The sequence below is a fragment of the Eucyclogobius newberryi genome, unplaced genomic scaffold, assembly GCF_026437365.1.
Source record: "Eucyclogobius newberryi isolate DKJ021-1_F unplaced genomic scaffold, fEucNew1.0.hap1 SCAF_10, whole genome shotgun sequence".
Classification (NCBI taxonomy): Eukaryota; Metazoa; Chordata; class Actinopteri; order Gobiiformes; family Gobiidae; genus Eucyclogobius; species Eucyclogobius newberryi.
In genome coordinates, this window is record NW_027315724.1 from 14,546,308 (window position 1) to 14,571,937 (window position 25,630).

Here is a 25,630-nt window from a genome sequence, read left to right on the forward strand (position 1 = left end):
TTTGCTTTGCTAATGACGAATGGTGTCAAGGTAACGCTCGGGCTGGGGTCATGACCTCTGATATTCTGATCCACAACAAGCAGAATCAAAGCCTTCAACAAGTGCACTTGCCCTTTGCAAATAAAACACAGTTAATAACCGGCATGTTGCGTCATATAAGAGATTAAACAATGAAGGGGAAAATGATCTACAAACACACTTTTTTGTGCCCGGTTTAAGGTAAAATTATGTTTGTGTGGTATGCAGGTAGATAGTTGTTGTCTCCTCATCAAAAACATACAAACAAACTATATATAACTACCATTTACACTGCGCCCTCTGCTGGAAGAGTAGATATTTGCATGCTCCCAAATGAAAGAGGAATTTCTTTCCTTGTTTTTCACATCGTTTTTAAGGTTTAACAAGTGAAAAGCCAAAGCTAATATGCCCCAAATTTGCATAATTATGAAAAAAGAAATGTATTTAGAGTAGATTTCTTTATATTTTGGTTAGTTTATCCACAATCTAGCACAAAAACACCTGCAATGAAATGGAAATAAATGCAAGATTGATACGTTTAAAGCTTTGGAACATTCCAGGCAAAGCTATAAGATCCCATAGAAAAAGTGACTTAGTGCACCTTTAAACTTCTCCCTCACTTTGCTCTTTTAACATTGACAGATTTGTATTTGCTTTACATTTACTTTATGTAAACTCCGGCATATCTCCTGTCGTAGATTAGACCAAGGTCCTTTCAACAGTTTTTCTAAGCGCAATAAAAAACGACCTTGTAACGATTAGGGTCGGCCCGCTATCGCCAAAGACTAACTTGCTATTTTAAAGCCACTGTTTTGGCCAGAGCGTGTGTGTGTGTGTGTGTGAGAGTGTGTGTGTGTGTGTGTGTGTGTGGCGTGTGTGTGTGTGTGTGTGTGTGTGTGTGTGTGCGTGTGTGTGTTGCTATAACGATGACGCAGCGATCAAAGCTATAACTGTTAAGCGAAAAGTGGCAGCCTTCTTGTTTGTGTATATGTTTATGCGCTTGTCCTGGGGGAACCGGTTGGAAATCCCCTTCATATTCTCCATCGCCTCGCCGTGCCCGCTCGTGTGCCGCGGCCTGACCACAGAACTGCAGCGCTGTGCTCATTACACGGCCTGCAGGGCAATAAAGACATTCCAGGATTACTCTATTACATGGAATTAGCAGCGATGGAGGGCAAGGCTTTCCAAAACATACGTAGACTCGCCTGTTATGTTAATCTTACATGCTTGGACTGCTCAGCTGCACCAGTGATGAGAAGTTCTGTACCTAAGTCTACTTTTTAGGTATTATGTGCTTTACTTCAGTACGTTTTGCATTGGATACTTTGTACTTTTAGTCCACGGCATTTCTGAACTGCACTGAAAAGTAAAGTTATTTTCAGCATGTTTTTACACAGCAGGTTACACTTATTCCTGCCTTTGTAAAGCATGAACAAACACTTAATTCATAACAATATGAACAAATATTTTATGAAGGATTATTCAGGGTTACTAACTACTTAACTAATACTCTAACCCTAATTCATAACACCACACTTAAGTACACTTAGTAAGTAGTTACTAAGCCTGACTTGTGCTTGTTAAACTGTATTTTTTTATTATGAATTAAGTCATTGTTCATGCTTTATTAAGGCAAATTAATGTGTAGTTATTATAAAGTGGTACCCAAAAATATTTGAGCCCATGACCAGAAAAATCAAATCAATGCAATCATTTTTGCTGATTTAAAACCAGCACGATTCTTTATCCAATTCATTACATTTGAATTTGTAATAGTTTTTGGATTTTGCGTGACATACAATAAAAGTACATTTCAAACCAGTACTTCAATACCTTGGACGATTTATTTTGTGTAAGTATTTTATTGCTACTGTAGCTGTACATGTATTTATTTAAGTACTGTGGAAAACCTTTTGATGCTTTACAGGTTTTTAGTTTTTACCTGGAATTCTCTGTAAATTCTGTGCTTTTCAGAAACATCCTACGCTCTGTAGTATCATCCTCACAGAGCGGAATCGTTACAGAAACACAGACAGAAACATTGTCTGTAAATCATAACATTATTATAGGATATACAAAGGTCACAGCTTCAGGAAAAACACAGACACAATACAGCGGGTCGAGTTGTGGTCAGACAACTTTGTTTACGCTGCAAATTGTATCCAAAGTGCAAAATTAGGACCGGAATCAGGATGTCAAGATTATTATGGTAATTGATAACCATGATAATTCAGGTCACAATTTAAATTGTCAGAACTAAATTATGATTGCGACTATTTTAGAAGCAAAATTCAAGACTATATCTGTAAAATTCATTTTTATCCGGCTTTTTTATCACATTTATTTATTTTTTTCATTCAGAAAGTTTGATTTTTGTTAAGCTGGTTACTAACTCGATGGGAATGAAAGAAAATTAAGATTTCACTTTTTATTACTGATGACCAAATAGTGAAATCTTAATTGTGACTAATTGTTAAATCTTGTAATTTTTCCCCCTCACAATAATCTTCAAACTAAAATTTGATATTGTGATATCCCTACTTGAAAATGGTAAAACATTTTTTTTAATAAAATAAAAGTAGTAAATGGTGTATAAGCAGCAGAAAATGCAATATAGTGTAATTTTGTGAAATAAATTATCTTGAGTATGTCACTGTGCTCAATACTAAATTAGTCCTATACATTGCTTTTCAAAGTCACATAACCGTGATGCTTTATTGACTTTATTGACTAACCCTAACTCTATTGGGTGAGATGTCTTGCTCATGGGCACAATTGCAGTATAAATATGCAGGTTCAAATCTGCAACCCTGGTAGTAATAAAATCAAATATATTTCGATAAAAACATGACAATTGACAATGATCAGTTTTTTTCATCGACGGCTCACTCACAGTTTTACTCAAAGCTCATGTGCTTTTATCTAATTTCTTGTCGGATAATTTACACTGTCAGAGGCAAAACGACAGCGCCATCTGCTGTCCGACCTCTTCAGAACAGCGTCCCAGGTGTGAGAGACTAAACAGGCCCCCTCGTCCTGGTGTGTAGTCCTGTGGGCACGTTTCTGTGTCTCGATTACCTCCTTAATCCAGCCACAATATTTGTTGTCCTCTGTCCCAGTGATGTTTGCTCCATCCCTGTCCATAATGCACTTCTTTCTTTCACAATCATCAGAAATCCAAATCCACTTTATTTATGTTGCACATTTGATAAAAAAAAGAAACAGTTTCCAAAGTGCTGCACAAACACAAAAACATAAAAAACAACAAAACACATAATAAGTGCTCAATTTGATTTTTCTGATCCCCAAACAATAAAACCAGTAAAATACGGAAAAAGCAATATATAATCAAAATGGCAAAAATTTTAGTTTTTAAAATGAATTATCAGAAGACCAAAAGAGCCTCATTGAACAAAGATGATAATTTACTAACTCCTTGTGGCGGGAGTTATTATCCCTTTTTCTGTATCACACTGAACTACAGAACACTTTGTACCTTCTTATAAGTCAAGTATAGATCGTACTGATTTATCAAGTTGCAGAACAATGATACCTAAACTAAAATAATAGACCTGTCAGCGCATTCCTTCAGCTCGACTTCAGGAACGCTCTTGGGAATTCTGACCAGGAATTCCTTCAATGAACGCCGCATACTTGTGATCTGTGCCGTTCTCAAAAGACTTCCGTTCTGCATTTTAATAAATTCCTTGCATTTGCTATCACGTCCACACAGAGGAGGAAGGCGCTGTGTCGGAGCTCCGTAAAGGGGACAGAAATAACTCGGAACATGATTGCTTTACAGAGAAAGGCCATTGTGTGAGCCCGGGAAAACAATGCCCTGCTCTGTCAGCTGATCCATCAACACAACAACATATATGGGTCACATGTGGACAGATGTTAAACATTTGTGCCGAAAAGTAGTGTTTCATGTATACCATTCTGTTAGTAGTAATGTGATAGTACATTGGGGGGGAAACGCGATCTTGAATATTATAATAAGTAAATCATTGCTGGAAGAACTATTTATCTATTTCAGTATATTTTGACTTTATTAGCCGATAGAACAAACATTTTCACACTGGAAATAAGAAAAAAAGGGCTTGTTCCATCAACAAATTTTAAGGTAGTACAAATATTATTCAAATAAAATAAAATAATGCTTACAAATACAAACACGTATTCACACATTAGCTTATGAAAGATGGTGTATTTTTTTATTCCAGTAGATACAATAATAGCAGTAGCACCAGCAAAAACAGAAGTAGGGCATTTTGGTTAAAGTATGAATGGTTTTAGAAATAATAGATATAACAGTAAAAATAGAAGTAGTAATAAGCAAAATTGTGGTAGTACCCATAGTGGTCATTGCAGTAGTTATGGGTTTCAGGCATTAGGATTCCTTCCTGATTTGAAGGATTTGTCATGGCAACATTACATTACAGCAATTGCACAATTATTTTGAAGAGAATCAAATCTGGAAGGAAACAAACCAAAATTTACTTTTAATGTTTTTTGTTTTGTTGCTTTTTGTGAAGACCGATATCAGATATTTGTCTGTCGCAGATAACCGATATTTTAAAATAGAAATGATCACAAATATGTTTTAAGCTATAGTAAAATTCATTGATTAACCTTTGTCTTTTCATAAGAAATAATAGCAAAATTATTTATCTAGGATACAAAATAATTTGTGGCATGATTGTGTAACATTCCACCATGTTTTTAGCCTCGCTGCTCTTCTACCTCCATTTTCACTCATTGTCTGTTTAAAAAGACAAATCTGATGCACTGAGGACAAACTGGCAATACAACACGTGCACACTTTGACTTTGGCCGTGCAGAAGAAATAACAATTATCAGCTACAATTTCAAATTTAATACTACCAATAACACATCACTAGTGACTACACCAACAGTAGTAACAATAGCATATTAGCGCTCAAACATTAAATAGGTACGATTTGAAGTTGAAACGAGTTGAAAACGCCACATCCGTAATAATACATCAACATAAACCAATCTGTTTTACAAAGCTGTGATACATAGGTCGATATAGATTTAAAAAAAATCTAAAACATATTCTTTTTACAGTATCTTTACTTCTGTCGAGTCTTTCTCTCGCCATTTTCCTATGCAGTGCTGACATGTAGAGCTATATCTGACTACAAATTTGCATCTTCAGTAAAAATCTCACTATTCCAAACTAAATTCGACACCACACAAACATACACCACTTCTCTTCTGTCGCAGATCTTCTACAAAGTCACTCGCGAGATCTTCCCCGGTGAGGAGCTGCTACTTTTCATGAAGGCGGAGGAGTATTCATGTGGCAGTATGGCCCCTGATATCCACGGTCGGTGCCCTCCTCACACTCACACTCGTCAGGTTTCTCTGTTGTGCCAGTGGCTAACTCTAACTCTCCCTTTGCCCGTGCGCAGAGGAGAGGCAGTACCGCTGTGACGACTGCGACCAGCTCTTTGAGTCCCGCTCCCAGCTCGTGGACCACCAGAAGCAGCCGTGTGGGATGCCCCCGGTCTCCTTCCTCAGCCCAGGTACGGCTCAGCAATAAAGGTTCAGATAACAATATGAACAGACAAGCTCGATTTTATCATATAAGCATTGGAGGCAGTTGCATTAAATGATAAAAGTACAGTATATAACCCTATAAAAGACACATTGAGCACTAAAGCAGTCACGTTTTAGAATTTGTAGTCATAATTTCAGATGATGGGCCTATTCACCTTATTCTGCCCCGCACACTTTTGCCTCTTTCTGCTACGGATTTGCACGTTGTACCGTTGTTTTGAGCATGAATTCCGTTAGTAGAGAACGCTAAACTATGATAAATAGTGTATGATTTGTGTGAAATGTTCTACGTTCATATGCATCGTTTCTTTCAACGTCTTGAAAGTGGCGTTGTTAGTCTGTGTAGAACGAATTTGATATGTTAAGAAGTGATACGAGCAGAAATAAGGCACAATTAATGGTTGTGCACGTTGCAACTTCCGGGAACAACTCTATAATAACGCTATAGGAGATTTACTAAAGAAAATCCAAATTAGAAATCTACAGTTGTTAAAACTTATCATTATTCGTTTAGGACTGGCTCCACAGATCTGTAATAATAATTCCATGTGTCCTTTCAACATTCACGCGTTTGAAGTTGAATAATGGATCCACTTTCTTCAGTTTTAGTTTCATGCAGTTTTAGTTTCTTGCGGAAAAACTGCAGTAATTAGAGATAAACCATGTCAACAAATCTGCAATCTGACATCAAATTCCACCATAGAAAGTGTCCTGACCTCCAGCTCCATTTATACTCTAGGCTTTCTATAACATCGTGATGTCATGTGACTCCGACCCATAATGCAACAGCACTAGATTGCAGAAACCTTCAAGGATTTAATCTACGCTGCTCGATTTAGGATCTTCATTCAAGTTTTATATTTGAGTACACTTTTCCACTCAGGAGGAGACAATGATATGAAAGCCCAGGAGCCTGAAGACCTCCGACCACTTCACCTGTCCCAAGGGTTCCACGAGTGCAAAGAGTGCGACCAGGCCTTCCCCGACATCCAGAGGTACACACCCAGCACTTTCACTGGCATCGACATGATCAGATTTGCATTTACTCAAATGTGCAACCTGTTTGTTTTGCCTGTAGTCTGGAAGCCCACATCCTGTCCCACTCTGAGGAGAGGGAGTACAAGTGTGACCAGTGCCCCAAGGCCTTCAACTGGAAGTCCAACCTGATTCGCCATCAGATGTCACATGACAGCGGAAAGCACTACGAATGTGAAAACTGCTCAAAGGTAAAGTCATGACACAAGATAAAATAACTTTATTCTTTTTGGTACCAGGTTCTCCCAGTATTAATATTCAGATCAGGTCATGGCTGTAGACAGTAGGACCAGAAGCTACAAAGGAATCCCGCTTTTTTACAAATTGAAAATGTGGTTTGTGTGGACGCAAAAGGGGCGTGTCTGCTTTGTGGACTTTGCTGACCTGAATGTCAAAACCAGCTTATGAACTTTAGTGCCAAAACATCTCATCTGCTCAATTTGTCTGATGTCCTGGCTCTACTTCTGTCCATTTGATTTGATTTCAAAGTAAGGTTGTCAAAATATCAATACCCAGATTCTAATCAATACTGAAAATATCTATTGTAAGTATTGATACTGAAACAAAATCACGTAAGCAGCACACAATAATTCCAAATAAGCTTTTAAAAGGTCTTGATATATATGTAAGACCGTTAAAAACACGGTTAAAGTTTTAATGTTGTTGAAAAGTACAACGCATTTTCACACACGTTTTAGTATCATTTTATATCTAAATTAGTCTCCAGTATTGAGACTTTTCATTATTATCAGAATTGAGTTTAAAATGTTAATATCATGACAACACATGATAACCTCAAAATCCTCAACCTCTTCCCAGCTTTTCCCTTTATTCTTGCTTGAACTCTGAACACCTGATTTACATATATTTTCCCCAAACTTCCGCTTGTACCGCGCCTCATTAGTGTAGCTGCAGCTGTAGCAGAGCTTTTAGTTTGGCCGTACATCTAAAGCCTTTATACCAGACTCATTTGTTGCATGTCTAGTTTGCGTCCCACATACAAACTTTCACTCCACACAAGTCAGAATCTGATAGTAACTTTGCTCCTGTGTGTGCGCTCCCTCCCCCAGCAGGTGTTCACAGACCCCAGTAACCTCCAGAGGCACATCCGCTCGCAGCACGTCGGCGCCCGGGCACACGCTTGCTCCGAGTGCGGCAAGACCTTCGCCACGTCGTCAGGCCTCAAGCAGCACAAGCACATCCACAGCAGTGTCAAGCCCTTCATGTGTAAGTCACTAAGACCCTACCTATGTAAGTCTGCCCTCAAATCATAACAATTCTTTCACTGTGTTTATTTGATCTATGGTCCAAACGCATTTTTAACCATTCCACAGCTTCTTTGGTAGATTTGGTTGTGTGTGTTGGGGACGGTACAGGGCAATCCCCAAAGAAGGCCAGTGATTTACTATGATGTCAGAAGGTCATTACGCTGTAGTCGCATTCAAGATACTTCGTTGCTTCTACAGTGACGTGCTATTTCGCCTCACAGCAAGAAGGTTAGAGGTTCTATTCCAAGAACATACATGAGGCCTTTAGTGTACATGGAGGCAAAGTACGTTTATGCTGTTTTCTGACCAAGACCAACATTTTAAGGTGGATCTCCAGGCATTTGGTGTAATTCACTGTCTTCAACTGTTTTCCACACAAATGATCTGACTGTGATAGATGTTTCAACCCAACCGTATCATGCTAGGTTTAGAAAAAACATTTGGTGTGCTTCAAAAGGTGAAAAAAGCTATACGTTTATTTACCTGACATGTTTTGCCGTTTGGAACGACAGCTAATAAGAAGATATGTCACATCGTTGGGCGACACCGCTGACGGAAGCGGAAGTCTGACCGCCGAAACATGTCATGAAAATAATCGTATGCCTATCACCTTAACGTTTGTGTAAAAACAAGCACTCTAACACAGGGCACAGACTTATGACATCATAATAAGATGACTGCTTCTTAGTGGGGATTGTCGTGGAACTAAACTAACAAGATGCTCCTGGAAAGCGCACAAAGAATTACACTGGGGTTATTTTGCACTATTTTAACTGGCTCGGTTTATTCTAAAACAACAGCCATATCTGAGTCTGAATCCCTCACTGCTCCCTCTCCCACTTTCAATAAGCAAACCTTTCCTTTGCACTGACCTCCCCTGACCTGCTCCTGCTTCTTCTTCCTCTGCTTCTCATGCTTTGCGCCACCGCTAGCATTTCCAACGTCGTTTTCTTTCTTTTGTCTCCTTATGCCATCCTCTAACTGCAGTCCCTAAACACACTTCGACCCCTGACCCCTCCGCCACCTCGCCGCCTAAAGCATTATGACCTTCACCCTCGACCTTTCGCCCTTGTGCCTCCGCCTGACCCCCGCTAACTCGAACCTGGGAGAAAGCTGGCAGCGTTCACACACATAGAAAACGAGTGCAGATCCTTCCATCCACCGCACGATGCACCATTCCTCGCAAATAGCAACCACATGGCGGTCTCCAGTGTGCGCATTCAAAACCAGAGTCCATTTGGTGTAATCAGCAGAAAATATGCAGGTTTTAAAACAGCTAATGGGGGTGTGAAAAAAGAGAAGAGAAAGGCCTAAGGGTGTCTTGTAGGGATTGATGACTGACAATTTATATATTTGTTACCACTTTGTAATAACTACACCTTAGTTATCCATAATAAAGCATGAACAAAGACAAAACAAATACGTTATTAAGATTGACTCTAAGAGGTTAGGGTATTAATAAACTATATGTTTGTTATAGTGTTGTTATGTTATTGTATTGTTGTATATGTTATTATTATGCTTGTTAAGGCTATTAGAATAAACAGTTACCATTTATTTTGTAAATTGCAATAAGTAATGGAAACTGTTCACAGACACAGTATAACAATGGTCACACCTGAATAACTAATCCTGTAACATTGTTTACATGCGTACAGCTAATTTAATCTCTCCAAATACCATGAATCTATTACCACAGAACAAACTGTTTTTATACCTCATAGTGTACGTACAAATAAGAATACATGGTTTATTCCAAAATCATGTTCATCATTCTTCCCTAATTACGTCAACCCCAGCCTTGCCACAAATTCAACTCTTTTCAATTAAATCTTTTTGTTGTAACATAACAAGTTAAAGTTGGCTGCAGCATTTGGCGTTCTCCTCGCTTTCCCCCCTCAGCTCTTCCTCCCCAGCTCCTCAAATCGCTTTTTGTGCACCTTGTGTCTGGAAGTCATCCAAAGTATGCAGAAGCGTAATCACACAGAGATCCTAACCACTTCCTTATCCTCATTTTGTAGATCTAATAACAATGTGAGTGAAATCAATCATGGTGCTCTGGTTCGAACCGCTTTCTGCCATTAGGAGATGATCAAAGTAGCATTGAAGTGTCAGCCGTATTGTAGCCAATCTGCAAAATGTCTCTTAGAGCGCAATAACAACACACAAGACGTCTTCCAATGCATTCTTGACTTTTATTAGAAGAGTCGAGCATGAGAAAACAATATGTACTTGGCCCCAATGTTGCTCTTTGTGATTCGGAAATGGTGGTACTAGATAATTTTGACAGACAAATTAATGGTCATAGCTTTGTTTGGTGCCATGGTACACGGGACAGGGTCAGACAGGGTGACATGGATTGGGTGTGGGAAGGTGAACCAGCGTTGGGCGACAGAGGGACAGCTATCTGAAGTAAGGTGAGGGGGCTGCGGGGTGGACAGTTGAGGGGAGAGGACGTGAGACCTGTCCCTGGGAACCGGACTCCAGGATAGGATTCATTCAACTTGGCTTCCTTCGCAAAACTTAAAATAGCGCCATTGTACTGAGCGCGGCTGAGAATGTGTGTGTGGAAGGTTTTGTCTCCAGTGTGTGTCTATCGGTTTCTGAGTGAAATTGTGCTGCCGTGTCCCCTGTGTCTGTGTGTGATTGTTTACTGAGTCCCTGGGAGCGTCCCTGGGAGGACAATGGTTCTGGACATGCATGGGAATTGAGTTTGATGTGCAGATGATGAGTGGTAGTCACTGACTCACACTGTCAACCAAACAGTTCCTCTTACAATGCCAGGATCTGGACACACCTACCCCCATTTTGCTTGGAAACTACTGATGGGAACACATGCATATCATTCATGTGGTGTATTTCCTGTGATTTGCCTTTTCAGCCTCAAGTTGTTTATTGTGTCATAGGTCTGTCTTCTACCTAACAGTCAAAGGTGTGGGTCATAAATGGGACAACATAATGTATGTTACAACAATTATGTTACTTTGAGCTTCTTCAGCTGAGCACAACTTTGAACACAGACACTATTTAGACCAACTAAAGACTGGAAGATTTTTCATTATCTGATGAGCTGATCTTTTCTGTTGGTGGAACATAGACCTACAATTTAATTTGACTTTCATTTGTACACTCTTACAGGTCTGTGCTAATACACTGCTCCTCTGTCTCCATGTTTGTGCAGGTGAGGTCTGTCACAAGTCCTACACACAGTTCTCCAACCTGTGTCGTCATAAGCGCATGCATGCAGACTGCCGCACACAGATCAAGTGCAAAGACTGTGGGCAGATGTTCAGTACAACATCATCCCTCAACAAGCACCGCCGCTTCTGTGAAGGGAAGAATCATTTCACTGCTGGGGGTTTGTTTGCCCAGGGCATGCCCCTGCCTGGCGCCCCTGGTTTGGACAAATCAGCCCTGGCCATGGGCCACAGCAGTGCTGGACTGGCTGACTACTTTGGTGCAAGCCGCCACCACCACCACGGTGGGCTCACCTTCCCTGCAGCTCCTGCATTTCCATTCAGTTTCCCTGGCCTGTTCCCCTCTGGACTGTACCACCGCCCCCCTCTCATCCCCGCCACCACCTCTCCAGTCCGACAGCTGCCCCACACGCCAGGGTCAAGACCAGAGCTGCTCCCCTCAAGCCCTGGGGCCCAGGACTCTCAAGAACTGCTTAAGGCTCTGCGCAAAGACGGAGGATCTCCTCGTACCCAGATGACTGCTGCTGATCTTCACACCTCATCAAAGCGCATCAAGCAGAGTGACCAATCAGAGAGCAGCGATCTAGATGATGTCAGCACTCCCAGCGGCAGTGATCTGGAGAGCACATCAGGCTCTGAGCTGGAGAGTGACATGGACAGTGAGCGGGAGCGTGGGGCTGCCCGGGAGAATGGTAAAGTGTCCAAACGGAAGGCGAGCGAGGGAAGCACCCAGAGCCCCAAACTGCTGGGCAATAGTGCTGCTAAAGACTTTCCAGGCCCCTCTTTGATGTCGTCCTCGCTGGACGAGCACACAGCTGTCACAGGGGCTGTCAATGACTCTATTAAGGCCATTGCCTCTATTGCAGAGAAGTACTTTGGTTCTACAGGACTAGCTGGCCTCCAGGAAAAGAAAGTGGGCTCTCTTCCCTACCCCTCAATGTTCCCACTGCCTTTCTTCCCTGGATTTTCTCCCCCAGTTTATCCATTCCAAGATAGAGACCTCAAACCTCCAGGCCTGAAAGGCCAGCCACAGACTCCAGGGGAAGACTCCAAAAAGGTCAAATTGGAGTCACCTTTTGACCTCACGACCAAGCGTAAGGAGAAGTGTGAGGCACTAGTCCCCTCCAAAGCAGGGTCCTCACAGGGCAACCAGGACCAGCCTCTGGACCTGAGCCTGGGGCCTCGGGCACGAGGACGCAGCGGTAAGGAAGAGGAGACAAAAAAGACTTATGATGAAGGCAAGGCTGTGCTGGAGGTCCCCAAAGCTGACACCTCTTTACAGCATGCCCGGCCCACTCCATTCTTCATGGACCCTATCTACAGGTATGGCCTTAACTCAACAGTCACTCATCTGCTTGTGATTGTCCAGAACATCTCTCAAGAAATCTGTTTGCAGTTCAGTGTGTGTTAAGAACTGATAAAAATTTACCATTAGCAGGGTTGAGAAGAGGAGAATGAGTGATCCATTTGAGACGCTGAAGGACAAGTACCTGCGACCAGCTCCAGGCTTCCTCTTCCATCCCCAGGTAAGCCCTTCTCTCATGGAATATTGCAAAATTATGGAGTGTGTTTGCACAACTATGAGTAATACGAATATAAGCTGACTATCCTTTTCATTTTGTGGTTTGCTTGTTCACATTTGATGGCTGTTCCATAGTTCCAAGTTTTACAACAGCATAACCAGTCTAGATATTCTCTCCATGGGGAGCTGTAATTCGAAATGGCTTTTCGGGGTTGACCATGCAGCATTAATGGGTATTACAATGTGGCTCCGGTCTTTGCCTGTTAAGACCATTGGTGCTATGTAAAACAGATGTGGCAGCAAGAAAGGGGCACAGTGTGGCATGTCTTCACGTAATGTGTCTATGATTGCAATATAAAAAAAATGATATGCTTTTAAATCCCTGGTATCTGCCCCCGGGTTGGCTGTAGTATTTTCTGCTAAGTAGTGTGTGTGTCCAAGTGTTGGTGCTATGAAGTGTTGCGTTGACGTTCATTTGTCCGCCCTTAGCCTGCGGGTGAGAACGCTTCGTCGGGAAAGTGAAAACACCACTTTCTCAAGCGTACCAATTTTTTTTTTCTTTCTTTCATTCTCTGGTCGTTTCAGGTCTGGTTTTTACAGGCTGTTTCATTTGTCTGATTTATGTCCCCTGTCCAGACTGCTGCATGGGCTGGGCCGGCAGCAGCCACATGGCTGTCCCACAGGTCTTAATGAGGTGTCCTATCAGTAGAAACACTAACAGAGTGCTTAGGCCATCTTTATGACTTTATGATGTCTGGACACACAAATTATTCCCAGAGACAGCCCAGCAGCCCAGCCAGAGCAGACCGGGGCCCCTTCTCTCTTTTAGTATAGGGGTTCGCTTTCAATCACCTGACTCAGTTTTGGAGAATCGGAAAGTAGGCTACAAACTTCTTTTTTCAAACTAGTGAATCAGCTTTTTATTTCCTGGCAGGAAGTTTTACTGCAATGCTTTGCTGGCTTAGATTACATACAGAAATCACATTTGTAGCCAGTTGTAATGAGCTTATTGAAAACTAGGGAAGTGTCGGGAACTATTAAAGGCGACTAGAACTCCAACAGCCATAACTCTGCAGATAGGCAGCTCATTGCTCATTTAGAGGTAATAATGCAAACCACAATCTTCTCTCCAAAAACACACATGTATCCAATCAGAAGGTGTTGATTCATTGGCTACTTCCTGGTCCTGACTGCCTCCTCTGTCCCTCTGTCTCTCCCCCTTCTCAGTTTCGTTTGCCAGATCAGAGGACTTGGGTAAGTTCCTCTTCGTGACACAAATTTGTACCTGTATTACACAAAATGCATACCCACATACTGCATGGGCTACAAATCATGGACCAGCACCGCCCTTCTTCGTCCGCATGGCTTGATTTATGTGTTGTATCACTTTATTATTTAGTCATTTTGAGGATTGTCCAGTTTATGTGTTCGAAGTGTTTTTACGTACGGGCACATACCTTTTTCACTCTGCATGGCTTTAGCAATGACAGTGGTGTTCACCTTTGCACCAATTGTGACTGGGATGACTTTGCTGTTTGTTGACATCACTGTGCAAAAGTTGAGTTGAAAAGGGCGATTCAAATTGTAAGATTCATGTCATTGGGCTGTAGTTTTGTGTGCACTCAAACACATAAATATGTCACAAATTATATAAAGGATAGTTTTGTTAAGTTTGGTTTGGATTTGGTTAGTTTTTTATTACATGCCATATTTAATTCATTTTTTTAAATTGTACTTTAATGCAACTTTTTGGAAGCGGCCTGTCACTTTGATTGATTGATTGATTCCATGTAATTAGAAAGTGAAAACCATACCTCTGAGCATTTCCCATGGAGATAAGTTTTATGCCATACTGTGGAATATTATAGCCATGGTAACAAACATTTCCATGGAAACAAGCAGGAGGAGTCAAGTTTTGTGGAGGTGCCTATCATATTAAGAACACATTTTCCAGCAAAACTAAAAACAACCACAATAGAAAAAAACTGCTTTTATTTTTTAGTCTCTTTTTCAGCTAAATAGTGACGTGATTGGGCTTTAATTTGCATAAAACATAAACATTGACATTTAACCTTGTTGCAACCAACTTAAGATGTTCTGTTTTTGATCTGACTGTGTAAAAACAATTAGGGAGAAAGCATACAAATTCCATTCTTTTACTTGAGTGTGAATGATGCCTTGATTGGCTAGATTTCAATCCGTTTTGGGACTAATTAGGCCACATCCTCTGCTCGCCCTCTCATAAAGGCCTTTTGATGGGGATTTCCACATCTCCCACTTCATCTTGTCTATCTCCACAGTTAAACATTGCTTATTTGTAGAACAACCCTGCGCTCCTGCAAATGGGCATGAAAAGGGGGCTGCCGAGTGGTGGGCTGCTTTCTATCAGCGCTCGGGGTAACAGTCTCTCTGGGACCCTGGCGGCGGGGTGTGTGTGTGTGTGTGTGTGTGTGTCTGTGTGTGTGTGTGTGTGTCCTATAGGGGGCCCGGTTCCTCCCTCCATCCAAACATCTGGTTCCCGATAAAGATCAACAATTGAGAATGCATCCCGCTAATTAAGGCCCCGCTCGCAGCATCACTGACATCTGAAGATAGCCAATCAACCGCCGGTCCCAGTGCGGCGCTATAGCAACAAGCAAGTTCACAGACACCCGCGGGGGGGAGTCTGAAGTGCGGCTGCGTGGGTTCCTTCTACAAAAGACCATATAAAAGCTTTGAAAAATGACTTGAAATTGTTTAAGTCTAACATTGTGCAGGGCAAACTGTGGATAATGACCCTGATTCATCGTCCCATCAAAAAGGCAGAGGTTTTTTGAAGTGTGATCCGCAGCAGGCCGATAACCGCATTCATATAAATAATGACCAGAGTTTATGTAGAAATCGCTTACCGCTCGACTACAAAAGCGATTGGAGGGTTTATAGATGGTTAATTGTTTGACTGCGCCTAATGACAATGCACACGTTTGGTTTTACTGCCAAGTTATTATTACTTAGTGCAGTTTATGATCTAATCGTTTGTCTTGTAGGATGTACTTTAGGTGTGCACTGATGTAATCTTTACTTGACCACACATATTACTAGTGTTACTAACAGAATAGTTCAGGAAAAATATGTTTTATTTATTTTTAAAGTATTTTTAAAAATGTTGTTTGTCTTTATTTTATTTTATTTTTATTTTTTTAACCATTTGTACATATATTATGAATCAAAATAGTTGAGTGGATTTGCTCAAGATGTGGTGGAATAAATAATATCCTTATTGGCTTTTTAAAACACCGTTATAAAAAGAACACCTGTATTATTAAAAAAAAAAATCAACTTTAGAAACAACAGCAACAAAAGTAGAGATTTATCTTTTACTCCAACTACTTATAGTCTTCCACTACACAGTTGAAATAAAACAAAAATATATGAAAAGTTGCAATTTAGAAGTACAAAATCTAACAAACTCAGGAAAATATTAAAAATAAGTAAGTTTTTGATCAGTTTTGAGTATTAAAGTATCGCTTGCTTCTGACTTATTTATTTACCCCACAAGCAAAGAATGCACCGACCAACTCCGTCCAAAACGTCACCACACAGATCTGAACACTCAATGCAATCCCGCTGTTCCACAAAGTATCTTATCAGTGGTTTCAATCCGTCTGACAGCTTCAGCGCTCTTAACTCTCCCCAGATTTATCTCCTCACATTATGCTACACGCCACTAACTCAGCGCTCGGACCACTGAAACCCACAGTGCGCATTTGAGAGAAATATGAAAGCGTTTCTCTCCCTCTTTTCCCGTAACCACTTCGTCCTACATCCTTCACGCCCTCCTCCTCCTCCTCCTCCTCTTCCTCCTCCTCACCGACCTGCCTCGCGTTTGATTCATGGCGTGCAGCATTGCCATATTCATAATCAAACGGACCCGACACTCCACATCCTCCCTCTGCAAGAACTTTACACTCGGCTTGTCAATCCTAATCACCAGCTTCTAACGCCTTAACCTGCCGCAACGCATTAGACCGCTCTTTATTCTTCTTTCTCTCTTTCCCTTGCGCTCTTCTCTTCTCCTCTCCTCTCCCTCGTCTTCTGTAAGATGCGCATTCTCTCGCTCTCAAATGCTGGAGTTGAAGCCCAGGGCCCGACGAGGGGTGACGGACGGCGATGGAATGTCGGGGTGCTGTAGTGGAAGACCTGGATCACAGTTGATTTGTTGGTTTTATTGGCATTTTGAATCAGAAACAGGCACAAAGTTTAACGCCGTCGCTAAAATGAATCAACATTCTTGGTTAGGTAGAAAAGAGTATGCGGCAAAAATCTGAATATTGTTGAAATGGGATGGGTCAACGTCCAGATTTAGTCATTTGGATGCGAGTTGTTGTGTAATTCTGGTAAAACTGTAATTTGCCTTATTTGCTTATTCTTCTGAGCTATTACTTCACTGTGATTGGTTAAATGGAGAGGTGGACTCAAAGGAGGAGTTGGCAAAATAGGCGATTGTCTGTGTTTGAGCGTTGAACTAAAGAACGAGGTTTAGAGCAGTGCCAGAGATTACAGGGGGCCCAAAGAGCTTTGTCTGGTCAGAGGGTCAGGTCGCCAAAGTAATTAATCGTGCAACTTAAATAGCAGAAAAGCCCAAATATAGGATTGGAAAATTGGCATGGGAAGAAACGCACCACCATTGGTATTTATTTGTCTGTAATAAGCTCATTGGTAATTCTTTTCTATCATGTAATACATAAACTGGGGGGCCTTCAAGGAAAAAAAGGTTTGGAACTACTGGTTTAGAGGAAGAGAAAAGTAAAATAAATGTAGAAAAAGCTGGCGATAAACCGGACGTAGTTTATCCTTTACAAGTTTTCGCCACATCAAACTTAAAACAAAAACACAAACTTTAAAACTAATGAGATCAGCCGTATAAAAAACTATAATTCAGGTGCAGTTTAGCTTTTATGTTTGGGTGACATCAGCTGCTCACATAGTAGACCTCGGAGCATGTGTCAAAGCGGTGTGGGGGGGGCCAGGGCCAGTCGAAACTTACTTGTCTGACGTCCACAGAAGGTGTAAGGACAAAGTTGGACATACAATCTTTTTGGTTAGTTATTTTTTCTGGCATTAATGCATTCAAAGCACAGACTTGCATTGTTGTTTTGTATCACTGCAAAGGGGGATGCAAATTCAATTCGAGGAACCAGTTCAAAATGGTGTGGACAGTCAACACGCAGGAGCCTACCGGGACAACCCCCCCTTCTCTCTCTCTCTCTGCCCCCTCCCCTCTCCCCTGTCCTGTCCCGCCCCTCTCAGCGCAGCGATATCATTATTACCCGTGTCTGGCCCTTGATCAGTAATGTCAACATCTTTCATATTGACGAATGTGCTGTCTGGCTGCATTGTGCACGGAATGGTTTACAGCCCGCCAGTGGACATGAATCACTCCTCTGCCACACACACACACACACACACACACACACACGCACACTGTAGCTACACATGTACCGGTAAGAGGGGAAAAAAGACATTCTCAGCGTTGCATTATGAAAACATTCTTCACACATATAGTCGGCGATGGGAATGAATCAAACTCGGCCACCAGCGGGCTCCGTACGAGTTGATCCCGTATCGACATGTGTTCTGAGGCTATGAGTAATTTTATTCATAGGTTCATTAGCTGATTGGATGTCCACGTAGCGTATACGCTGTGAAGAGGAGTCGGAGAGGTTGAGGAAGTGAGTCGTTTTGCTGTTGTGTCGATGGGACGTAGCAGTAGATAAAAATGAGAACAAATCATGTATTCTTTTGGAAGAATAATGAACCTGAATGAATGAAGAATCGGCTAATGATCAAGGAAGAGAGAGTGTGTTTTTATTTGTGCAGCAGTGATTAATCGGCAAATCGTGACTATTCTACTGTAAAGAATAATCATAGACGCATTTTGCTAATCATTTTCTGGACAATACAGACTCTAAAACAGATGTGAACAGAGATATTATCACAAAGATGGTTGCATTGTTTGATCAGAATGTCAAATAACACATTTTATATGTAAAAATGCTCTATAGAATACTTTAGTCACTGTGTATTAACCTTTATTTAGTTGATAATGTATTTAAAAACTCTCAACGTACAATTGAAATAATCATCTGTTTGTATGATTGGTTTTAAAGGTTTTTTGGTTGAGAGGAAAGGTTTGCAACTCACGTAAAAATACTTCCTGGTTGAATTTATGCTCCAACTTAATGAGATTAAATCTGTTCAAACACGGATTGTGGATTGTTTGGTGTAATTTATGGCTGTTTCAATCTTACTTGTGCTGCATGTTTTGATGGAGAATGATGCAAAATCCTTAAATCAATTCATATTTAAAAAAATTGTCAAATTTTTTGTAGCTTATACCTGTTTCACCTCTTCTTGTCTGCACTGAAAAAGATGTTGTTATAGCCCTTTTGCTTCCTTTTTTTACCAATTAGTATATCCAAAGTATATCAAAAGCTGTATTACCGAACATGGCTGTCTCTGTCTCCTCAGATGTCTGCGATCGAGAACATGGCGGACAACCTGGAGACGTTTGGTTCCCTCAAGCCCGACACCGGCGACCTGCTGCGTTCGGTGCCCTCCATGTTTGACTTCAGAGCCCCGCCCACTGCCCTCCCCGAGACTCTGCTGCGCAAGGGCAAAGAGCGCTACACCTGCAGGTACGGAAAGAACCGCTTCAGCAGCAACTTACTGCACACTAGACTTGTATTAATGCAGAAGAGATAGAATTGTGATAAATACATAAATGTGTCATCTGCAAACAAGCAACTATAAATGCTCATTTTAACATTTTACAATCTGCTCCTAAAGATATTTTCATATTAAGTTTTTGTTTAATCTGTTTGTATCTGTACCAAACTTTACAATGTTGTGCTTAACATGGATTTGACTGATTGTATAGAAGGATTGGTTGATATTCAATTCTAAACCAGATTTATTTAACTTTGAAATAAAAAAAATCTAAAAAAGTAGGTGAAATTTGAATATTCATGCCATTTTTCTGTAAGATCTACTACTAAATAAGATATCCAAAATCCCTTCAATAAATATTTTGTATCTAATGTTAACAAATTAATGTTAATGTAGTTTTATCTAATGTTAAAACCTGGTTCTCTATCCATTTTTCAGATTAATATGTCTCAAATATGTGCAATTTTGGCAATTTTTCCAAATAAATGCCTTATTTATATACAAAAACATCACATAATGAAAAATCATTATGTCATAATGTACTCAATTTTCTTACATTTATGTGAGTGAAGTACAGAAGAAGTTTAAAAATGAAGTATTCCTTTTCACCTGCAGTGTGCCAGAAATTGATCTTTAAATTGATGAAAATGTCGCTTACTTTTTATTATATCAATTTTAATCCTACAAAAACTAACAAGGTTTCATTTTTTTCTGTTGCATTTTATAAAAACAAAGTAACAGGCGTACAACCGTTGCCTTGTCACCTCTAAAAAGCTATGACGCTAACATAATTTTGTATTTTTCCTGCAGATATTGCGGTAAAATCTTCCCCCGCTCTGCCAACCTGACCCGCCACCTCCGCACCCACACGGGCGAGCAACCGTACCGGTGAGACCCCCAAATACCCTACTGTACCCCCCCTTCCCACGTCACCACTACACCCCACATCCACACTCATCTGTTCACACCACGCACGGAGCTTTTCCCAGGCTGATTCTGTCCACGGTTAGCGCACAGTCCGTGTATGTTTTCTCCTGTTGTATAAACCCTGGAATAATTAAGTCATTCGGTTGGTGAGCAATGGTGTCTGTCGCCGCGGTGACAGGAGAGGGAGGAAGTTAGGGGTGGGGGACGGGGCTGATGAGGGGCGCGGGGCAGATGTCCAGTCCAACAGCTGCGGTTTTAGCTCTCCGACAGTATGTGGACCGAACCAGGACAGTTAGAGTTCAGGTCCATTTGCTTATCTGCTGATTTATTTACGCTTTACAATTTCCTGTAGAATACTTCTGGCCTTCGATGCAAAATAGTTGTTCTGGCGCAGGCAAAAGCGCTCCAATCTATGAACTATCTTTATGGTTTGACGATATCTGTAAGCAAAGTGCACTGACAAGGCCACGAGATTAAGAAAGAGCATGGAATTATAAATATCGACGCAGAAAACTACCAAAAATGTGTGAATGTATCTATAAAAAGGCAGATTAAACTCTCCACCACACTATAGTTACAAAGTGGACTTAGTGTGACTAGGTATAAAGTGGGATAGTCCATTTTGACCTTTTGTTTTTTAAAATCTAGTCACTTCTACGACTTGCAATTCACCAAAATCAACATCCGTGAGCTCAGTGGTATTTCTTTTTCCTTAGTTTACTCGAAAGTTGTATTTTGATTGATTATTTCAAACATTAATCCTTTATTGTCCCGCACCTAAGGCTTGAGTGCTCTGAAACTTCCTGTTTTCACATATCCCTTATCCCCGCCCCCATCTCTGTACGCAGTCGTGATTATTTGACATAATTAAGACTCCAAGGGTCTTGTGTAGTGTTCTGACATGCCACATTTCAAAAAATCTCAATCTACCTGTTACTTTTACTAAGCCTTTTTGGATTAATGCAGTTTACAATGAACAAAATGTAAATATGAGGATCTACTTATGTTATAGTTTAACATTAAGTACCTGGAAAATAGCATAATTTGCCGTTAATCATTGACGCATGCAGATTAAAAATAAATCAATCTTTAACCAAATAGTAAAAGCAGTTGCTGTTTTATTTTTTTAGTGTTTTTACAAGAAAAAAATGAACATATTTGTAGTCTCCCACTTTATCAATACCTCACAGTACCTCACATATCTGACATACCAACTTCTGCACGTAATACAGTATTTCCAGAGCTTTTCAAAAATGTTTTACAATCAAGTCTGTAGCATTTCATTTAAAAAGAAGCAGAAATGTCCCACTTTACCCACATTCACCCCATGTTATATAACAAACCACCAATTAACAATACTTATGAATGAACACAAACAACTTCCCTCCGTTGGGTCATCTCTGAACATTGCTCGGTCAAACTATCGCACACGTCCAACACACTCCTGGCCACATTATGATTTTTACAGACAAATCTTGGCCGGTCCCCTCACACTCACGCAGTCTCTAAGCCAGAAGAATGTTGGCCGGACCGTGCAGGAGGCTTGTTGACCACAGGGGAGTCCAACAGAAGACCCCAGCCTCCACTGCCCCCAGCCCGATAGCCCGCTCTCCCCTCGCTGGCACGCCATTAAAGACCTCAGCCTATTTATTGTAATTTTTTTGTAGAGATAACCGAGGGGGTTCCTGAGGGAGGGCCAATCGAGCAAGCTAATTCCAGCAGAAGAAACGATGTAATCTTCTCGTATAATTCTGCGTGAAGGAACTTGGCAGCGGACTGCTAATTTCGCGTGCTTGTTTCGCGAGAGAAGAATGCACTTTTTATTGCTCTGGCTGCAGATAAGAGGCAGCGGGTTCTACCTAAAACAGGCTACTCCATCATGGGGGGACTGCTGGGATCGTCGGCGTGGACGTGCGCTGCGTGGACCATTATGTTTGCTGTAGAACACACAGGCGCATTCAGGACATTGTAGCGCCGCCAGAGCACTTAGCTGCTCGCGAGGCTGCGCAGTGTCAGGGGGGACGACAAGCGGCCACGGCTGAGGAACGTTGGATTTTTGACATGTTTGGAGGGTTTTGTTGGGGTTGCGTTGGGTATGTGCCGTGCCGTTTTGATGTATTGGCAATGGCGTGGCGGGTATAAACAGTAAACAGATTTTTCACATTAAATTGAGAACAGAAATACAGTGTAATACTTGTTTTTTTTCTTGACCAAAAACGAATAAGGCAAACGACCACTCCTTTTGTTGTTTTCAGATTCTTGAATTTTCATATTTGGGGGAAAATTTTCCTCTAACTATAATGTATTTTCTGTATTTAACATGAAACAAATGGAACAAAACAAGACCAAAGAGAATATTTAGCAGAAAACAAAAAGAAAAAAGACATCCACATAACTCTAAGGCACATTAATTCCAAAATAAAAGTCCCATTTAGTCCAGAGACACATTTTTCTATTTCCATATGTCCATTATAATGTCCATTTTTTGTGATTCCACCAAAAGAATGCTCCAAAAGATATCCACTGACTGTGTCCATGGCAGGGGTTTTTAGGCCCAAATACATAGTTCTCAAATGGAATGGCATCGTCAAATATAGTCTGTAGATCTTTGTTGATTTTGGCCCAATAATTCTGGGCAACAAGGCGGTCCTAAAAATACATGGAATTATAACGTATTTTCTCAAGAAATGTACCAAAAATGTGATGAAGGAACTGGTCAATGGTCACAACAGCTGACTTTACTGCACCCCCCATGGCATCACGCTGACACAGAAAGAAGGTTCCAGGTTCGACTGCTACAAAAATGTTGCTTATGTCACTTTCAGCGTTGAGCGAAGACAAGTTGGCGAGAACATGATCCACGAGCACTGAACTTGGAGCGTTCGGGATTTCAGAGACGAGACAGAAGACGATCTGAGCTCAGAGAGATGAGAAGTTTGAGGAAGTTTGTTTTGTAGACTTTTAGTAAGACGTTTTATAAATGAGACCTTAGCCCTTTTTGTGCAGAGTATGTCCTGAGTGTGGGTGGGTTTTCTCCAGTTTCTCCGGGCACTCCAGTTTCCCTCATCAACCAAAATCATGCACAGTAGATCAAATTCTCTAGCGTAGTTTTTCTAACTCTACAAAAAGATATTGGACTGACTTGAATAGTGTTCCTGACCGCGCCTAGCTCAGGATCTGGAGATGGACCCTCAGGTGCTGCACCACATGTTCTTCAGCAGCATGGAAGGATAGGTCAAATAAGAGGATGAATTTCATACCTCAGCCTAATCTTAAAGGTGCTCTACCTGATTGTTTCGAGATTTTTTCGTATTTTTAAATTTTACTTAAAACGTGAACAACAGAACCAGTTCATTTTACACTGTTTGCAGCAGTCCACGTGTAAAACTCTCTTAGCAAATGCATTCTGAGCATCCTAAATATCTACTGTGATGAGTTTATAAGCATTTTTCACAACTTTCTGAGCCAAGAGCGAGTTTTACCATCATGGTAAAGTTAGCAAGAAATAGCATGCAAGCGACACACATAGTAAAACGCATGAGGAGAAAACATGCAGAGAAAACTGTGGTTTAATTTTCACCTGAATATATACTTTTACAATACATCTGTACTTGGGCCAAAACAGATTTGACTTAATCACATGCAAAACATTTAACCCTACCCAACTTTAACCCTAACCTGAGATAAACAGGGTGTTGTAAAGCGTTGCATTGTCATCTGAAACCAAGCGATACTCAGCAGTATTCACCTTATTCTGGACGTTTCTGGGGGCTTCGCCATTAATTGCACCCCTCCTTTCGGTTTTGCATATAGCAGCCAATCTTGACAGCAAAAAAATTATAAATTAAGCACAGACACAAAGCCGTTTGCAAGCCAACCAGAAAAAACAGGATGGAAATGTTCTACATAAAATTAGAAATACTTTGGTCCAGAATACCCAGAACAGAAATCATCATCGGAATGTAATTTAAAAACTGCACAGCCCAATATCAACTCAGAATCATCATTTCTAACCCTAGTGTCTCGTCTTTGCAGGTGTAAGTACTGCGACCGCTCCTTCAGCATCTCGTCCAACCTCCAGCGACACATCCGCAACATCCACAACAAGGAGAAGCCCTTCAAGTGTCATCTGTGTGACCGCTGCTTCGGTCAGCAGACCAACCTGGACCGTCACCTCAAGAAGCACGAGAACGGAAACCTGTCAGGTACCGAGACACGCTGCACCCATCATCACAATCACAATATCCTTTAATAAATGAGAGCTGGTCAATGAGAGCTTTGTGTGCACTAGTGAGCAACTATCTTATTTTTTCTAGGATATGAACATTTAGAGTTGAAGAAAGTTGAATGATTAAAAGGTTTTTAGATTATGGCTTGTTCAGAACGGGATTTACTTGGAATGATGATGTTTTCGGGAGTGTCAATGTCATTGTTTTAAGTTTTGGAGTTTAGCGTTTCCTGTTTGAAAGGTTTATTGTTTGACAAATTAATTCAAGCCTGATGCAACTCAGGATTTTACATAAAGCTGTCGTTAGAATTAAAAGAAAATATGAATAACAGAAGTTTCAAAGTTCAAATGTAAAAAAAAAAAAAACAGTCAAATAATTAAAAATGAAATAAAGGAAGTCAGCACTCGAAAAATGCTGACCATTGAGACATATTAAGATTTAATCAACTGTTATTCTCATTATTTTCAGTTAAATAAAGTTGTAAGTGAGAATAACCAATATTTAACTCAGAAGTATTTTGGACTAGAACAAGTTTTTTCAACACTGCATTTACATTTTTACTTGCTTTTATACACATTACTTAGTACCAAAATATAAATAATGCTTCAAAATTAAAAGCAAGGCGTACATTATAAGCCAGCAATAAGAGGAGACAATTTCCCACATAAATATAGTGTTTTCGTTTGAAGTAAAACATTTTTAAAAGGATGCATTGTATTTCACACTGCAAAATAAAATGGGTTTACAGATTGTTGGCTGCCGTTTATAAATAATCAGACTTATTAGAATAGAATCATGTCACTAATGGTGCAGATCCTTGCCCTTTCCTAACAGTTCTATCCCGTGCTCCTCCTCTCCCCGCTCTAGGCACTGCCATGTCCTCCCCTCAGTCCGAACTGGACAGCAGCAGCGCCATACTGGACGACAAAGAGGACTCCTACTTCAACGAGATCCGAAACTTCATCAGCAACGCGGGGCACAACCAGACCTCTCCAGACCCGTCCGACGAAGGGTGAGCCTCCCCAGAACTGAGCATGTGTTGTCCAAAAGCCTCTCATTAGCGTAACTAGCAGGTAATAGCATCTGTACGGCTGTAGAGTGAACTCTTGCACCATGACACAGGGCCTGGATAGTCAGATA

At 40.9% G+C, this 25,630-nt stretch overlaps 1 protein-coding gene across 13 annotated transcripts in view; it reads left to right on the top strand.

Annotated features, from left to right (window-relative positions):
- The window catches only part of mecom (MDS1 and EVI1 complex locus), a 224,731-nt gene that overhangs the window by 193,101 nt on the left and 6,000 nt on the right, over positions 1-25,630 (top strand). For 2 of the 13 annotated variants that reach the window (XM_072461392.1, XM_072461487.1), the window contains 12 exons: positions 5,269-5,371; positions 5,457-5,570; positions 6,488-6,599; positions 6,683-6,830; positions 7,710-7,890; positions 11,089-12,427; positions 12,540-12,630; positions 13,854-13,880; positions 19,137-19,303; positions 20,145-20,222; positions 24,297-24,466; positions 25,358-25,502. In XM_072461392.1, the coding sequence (XP_072317493.1) occupies positions 5,269-5,371; positions 5,457-5,570; positions 6,488-6,599; positions 6,683-6,830; positions 7,710-7,890; positions 11,089-12,427; positions 12,540-12,630; positions 13,854-13,880; positions 19,137-19,303; positions 20,145-20,222; positions 24,297-24,466; positions 25,358-25,502 (2,675 nt within the window). The remainder of the gene's footprint in view (positions 1-5,268; positions 5,372-5,456; positions 5,571-6,487; positions 6,600-6,682; positions 6,831-7,709; positions 7,891-11,088; positions 12,428-12,539; positions 12,631-13,853; positions 13,881-19,136; positions 19,304-20,144; positions 20,223-24,296; positions 24,467-25,357; positions 25,503-25,630) is intronic. The other 11 variants (XM_072461401.1, XM_072461420.1, XM_072461428.1 and 8 more) reach the window with 11 other exon arrangements.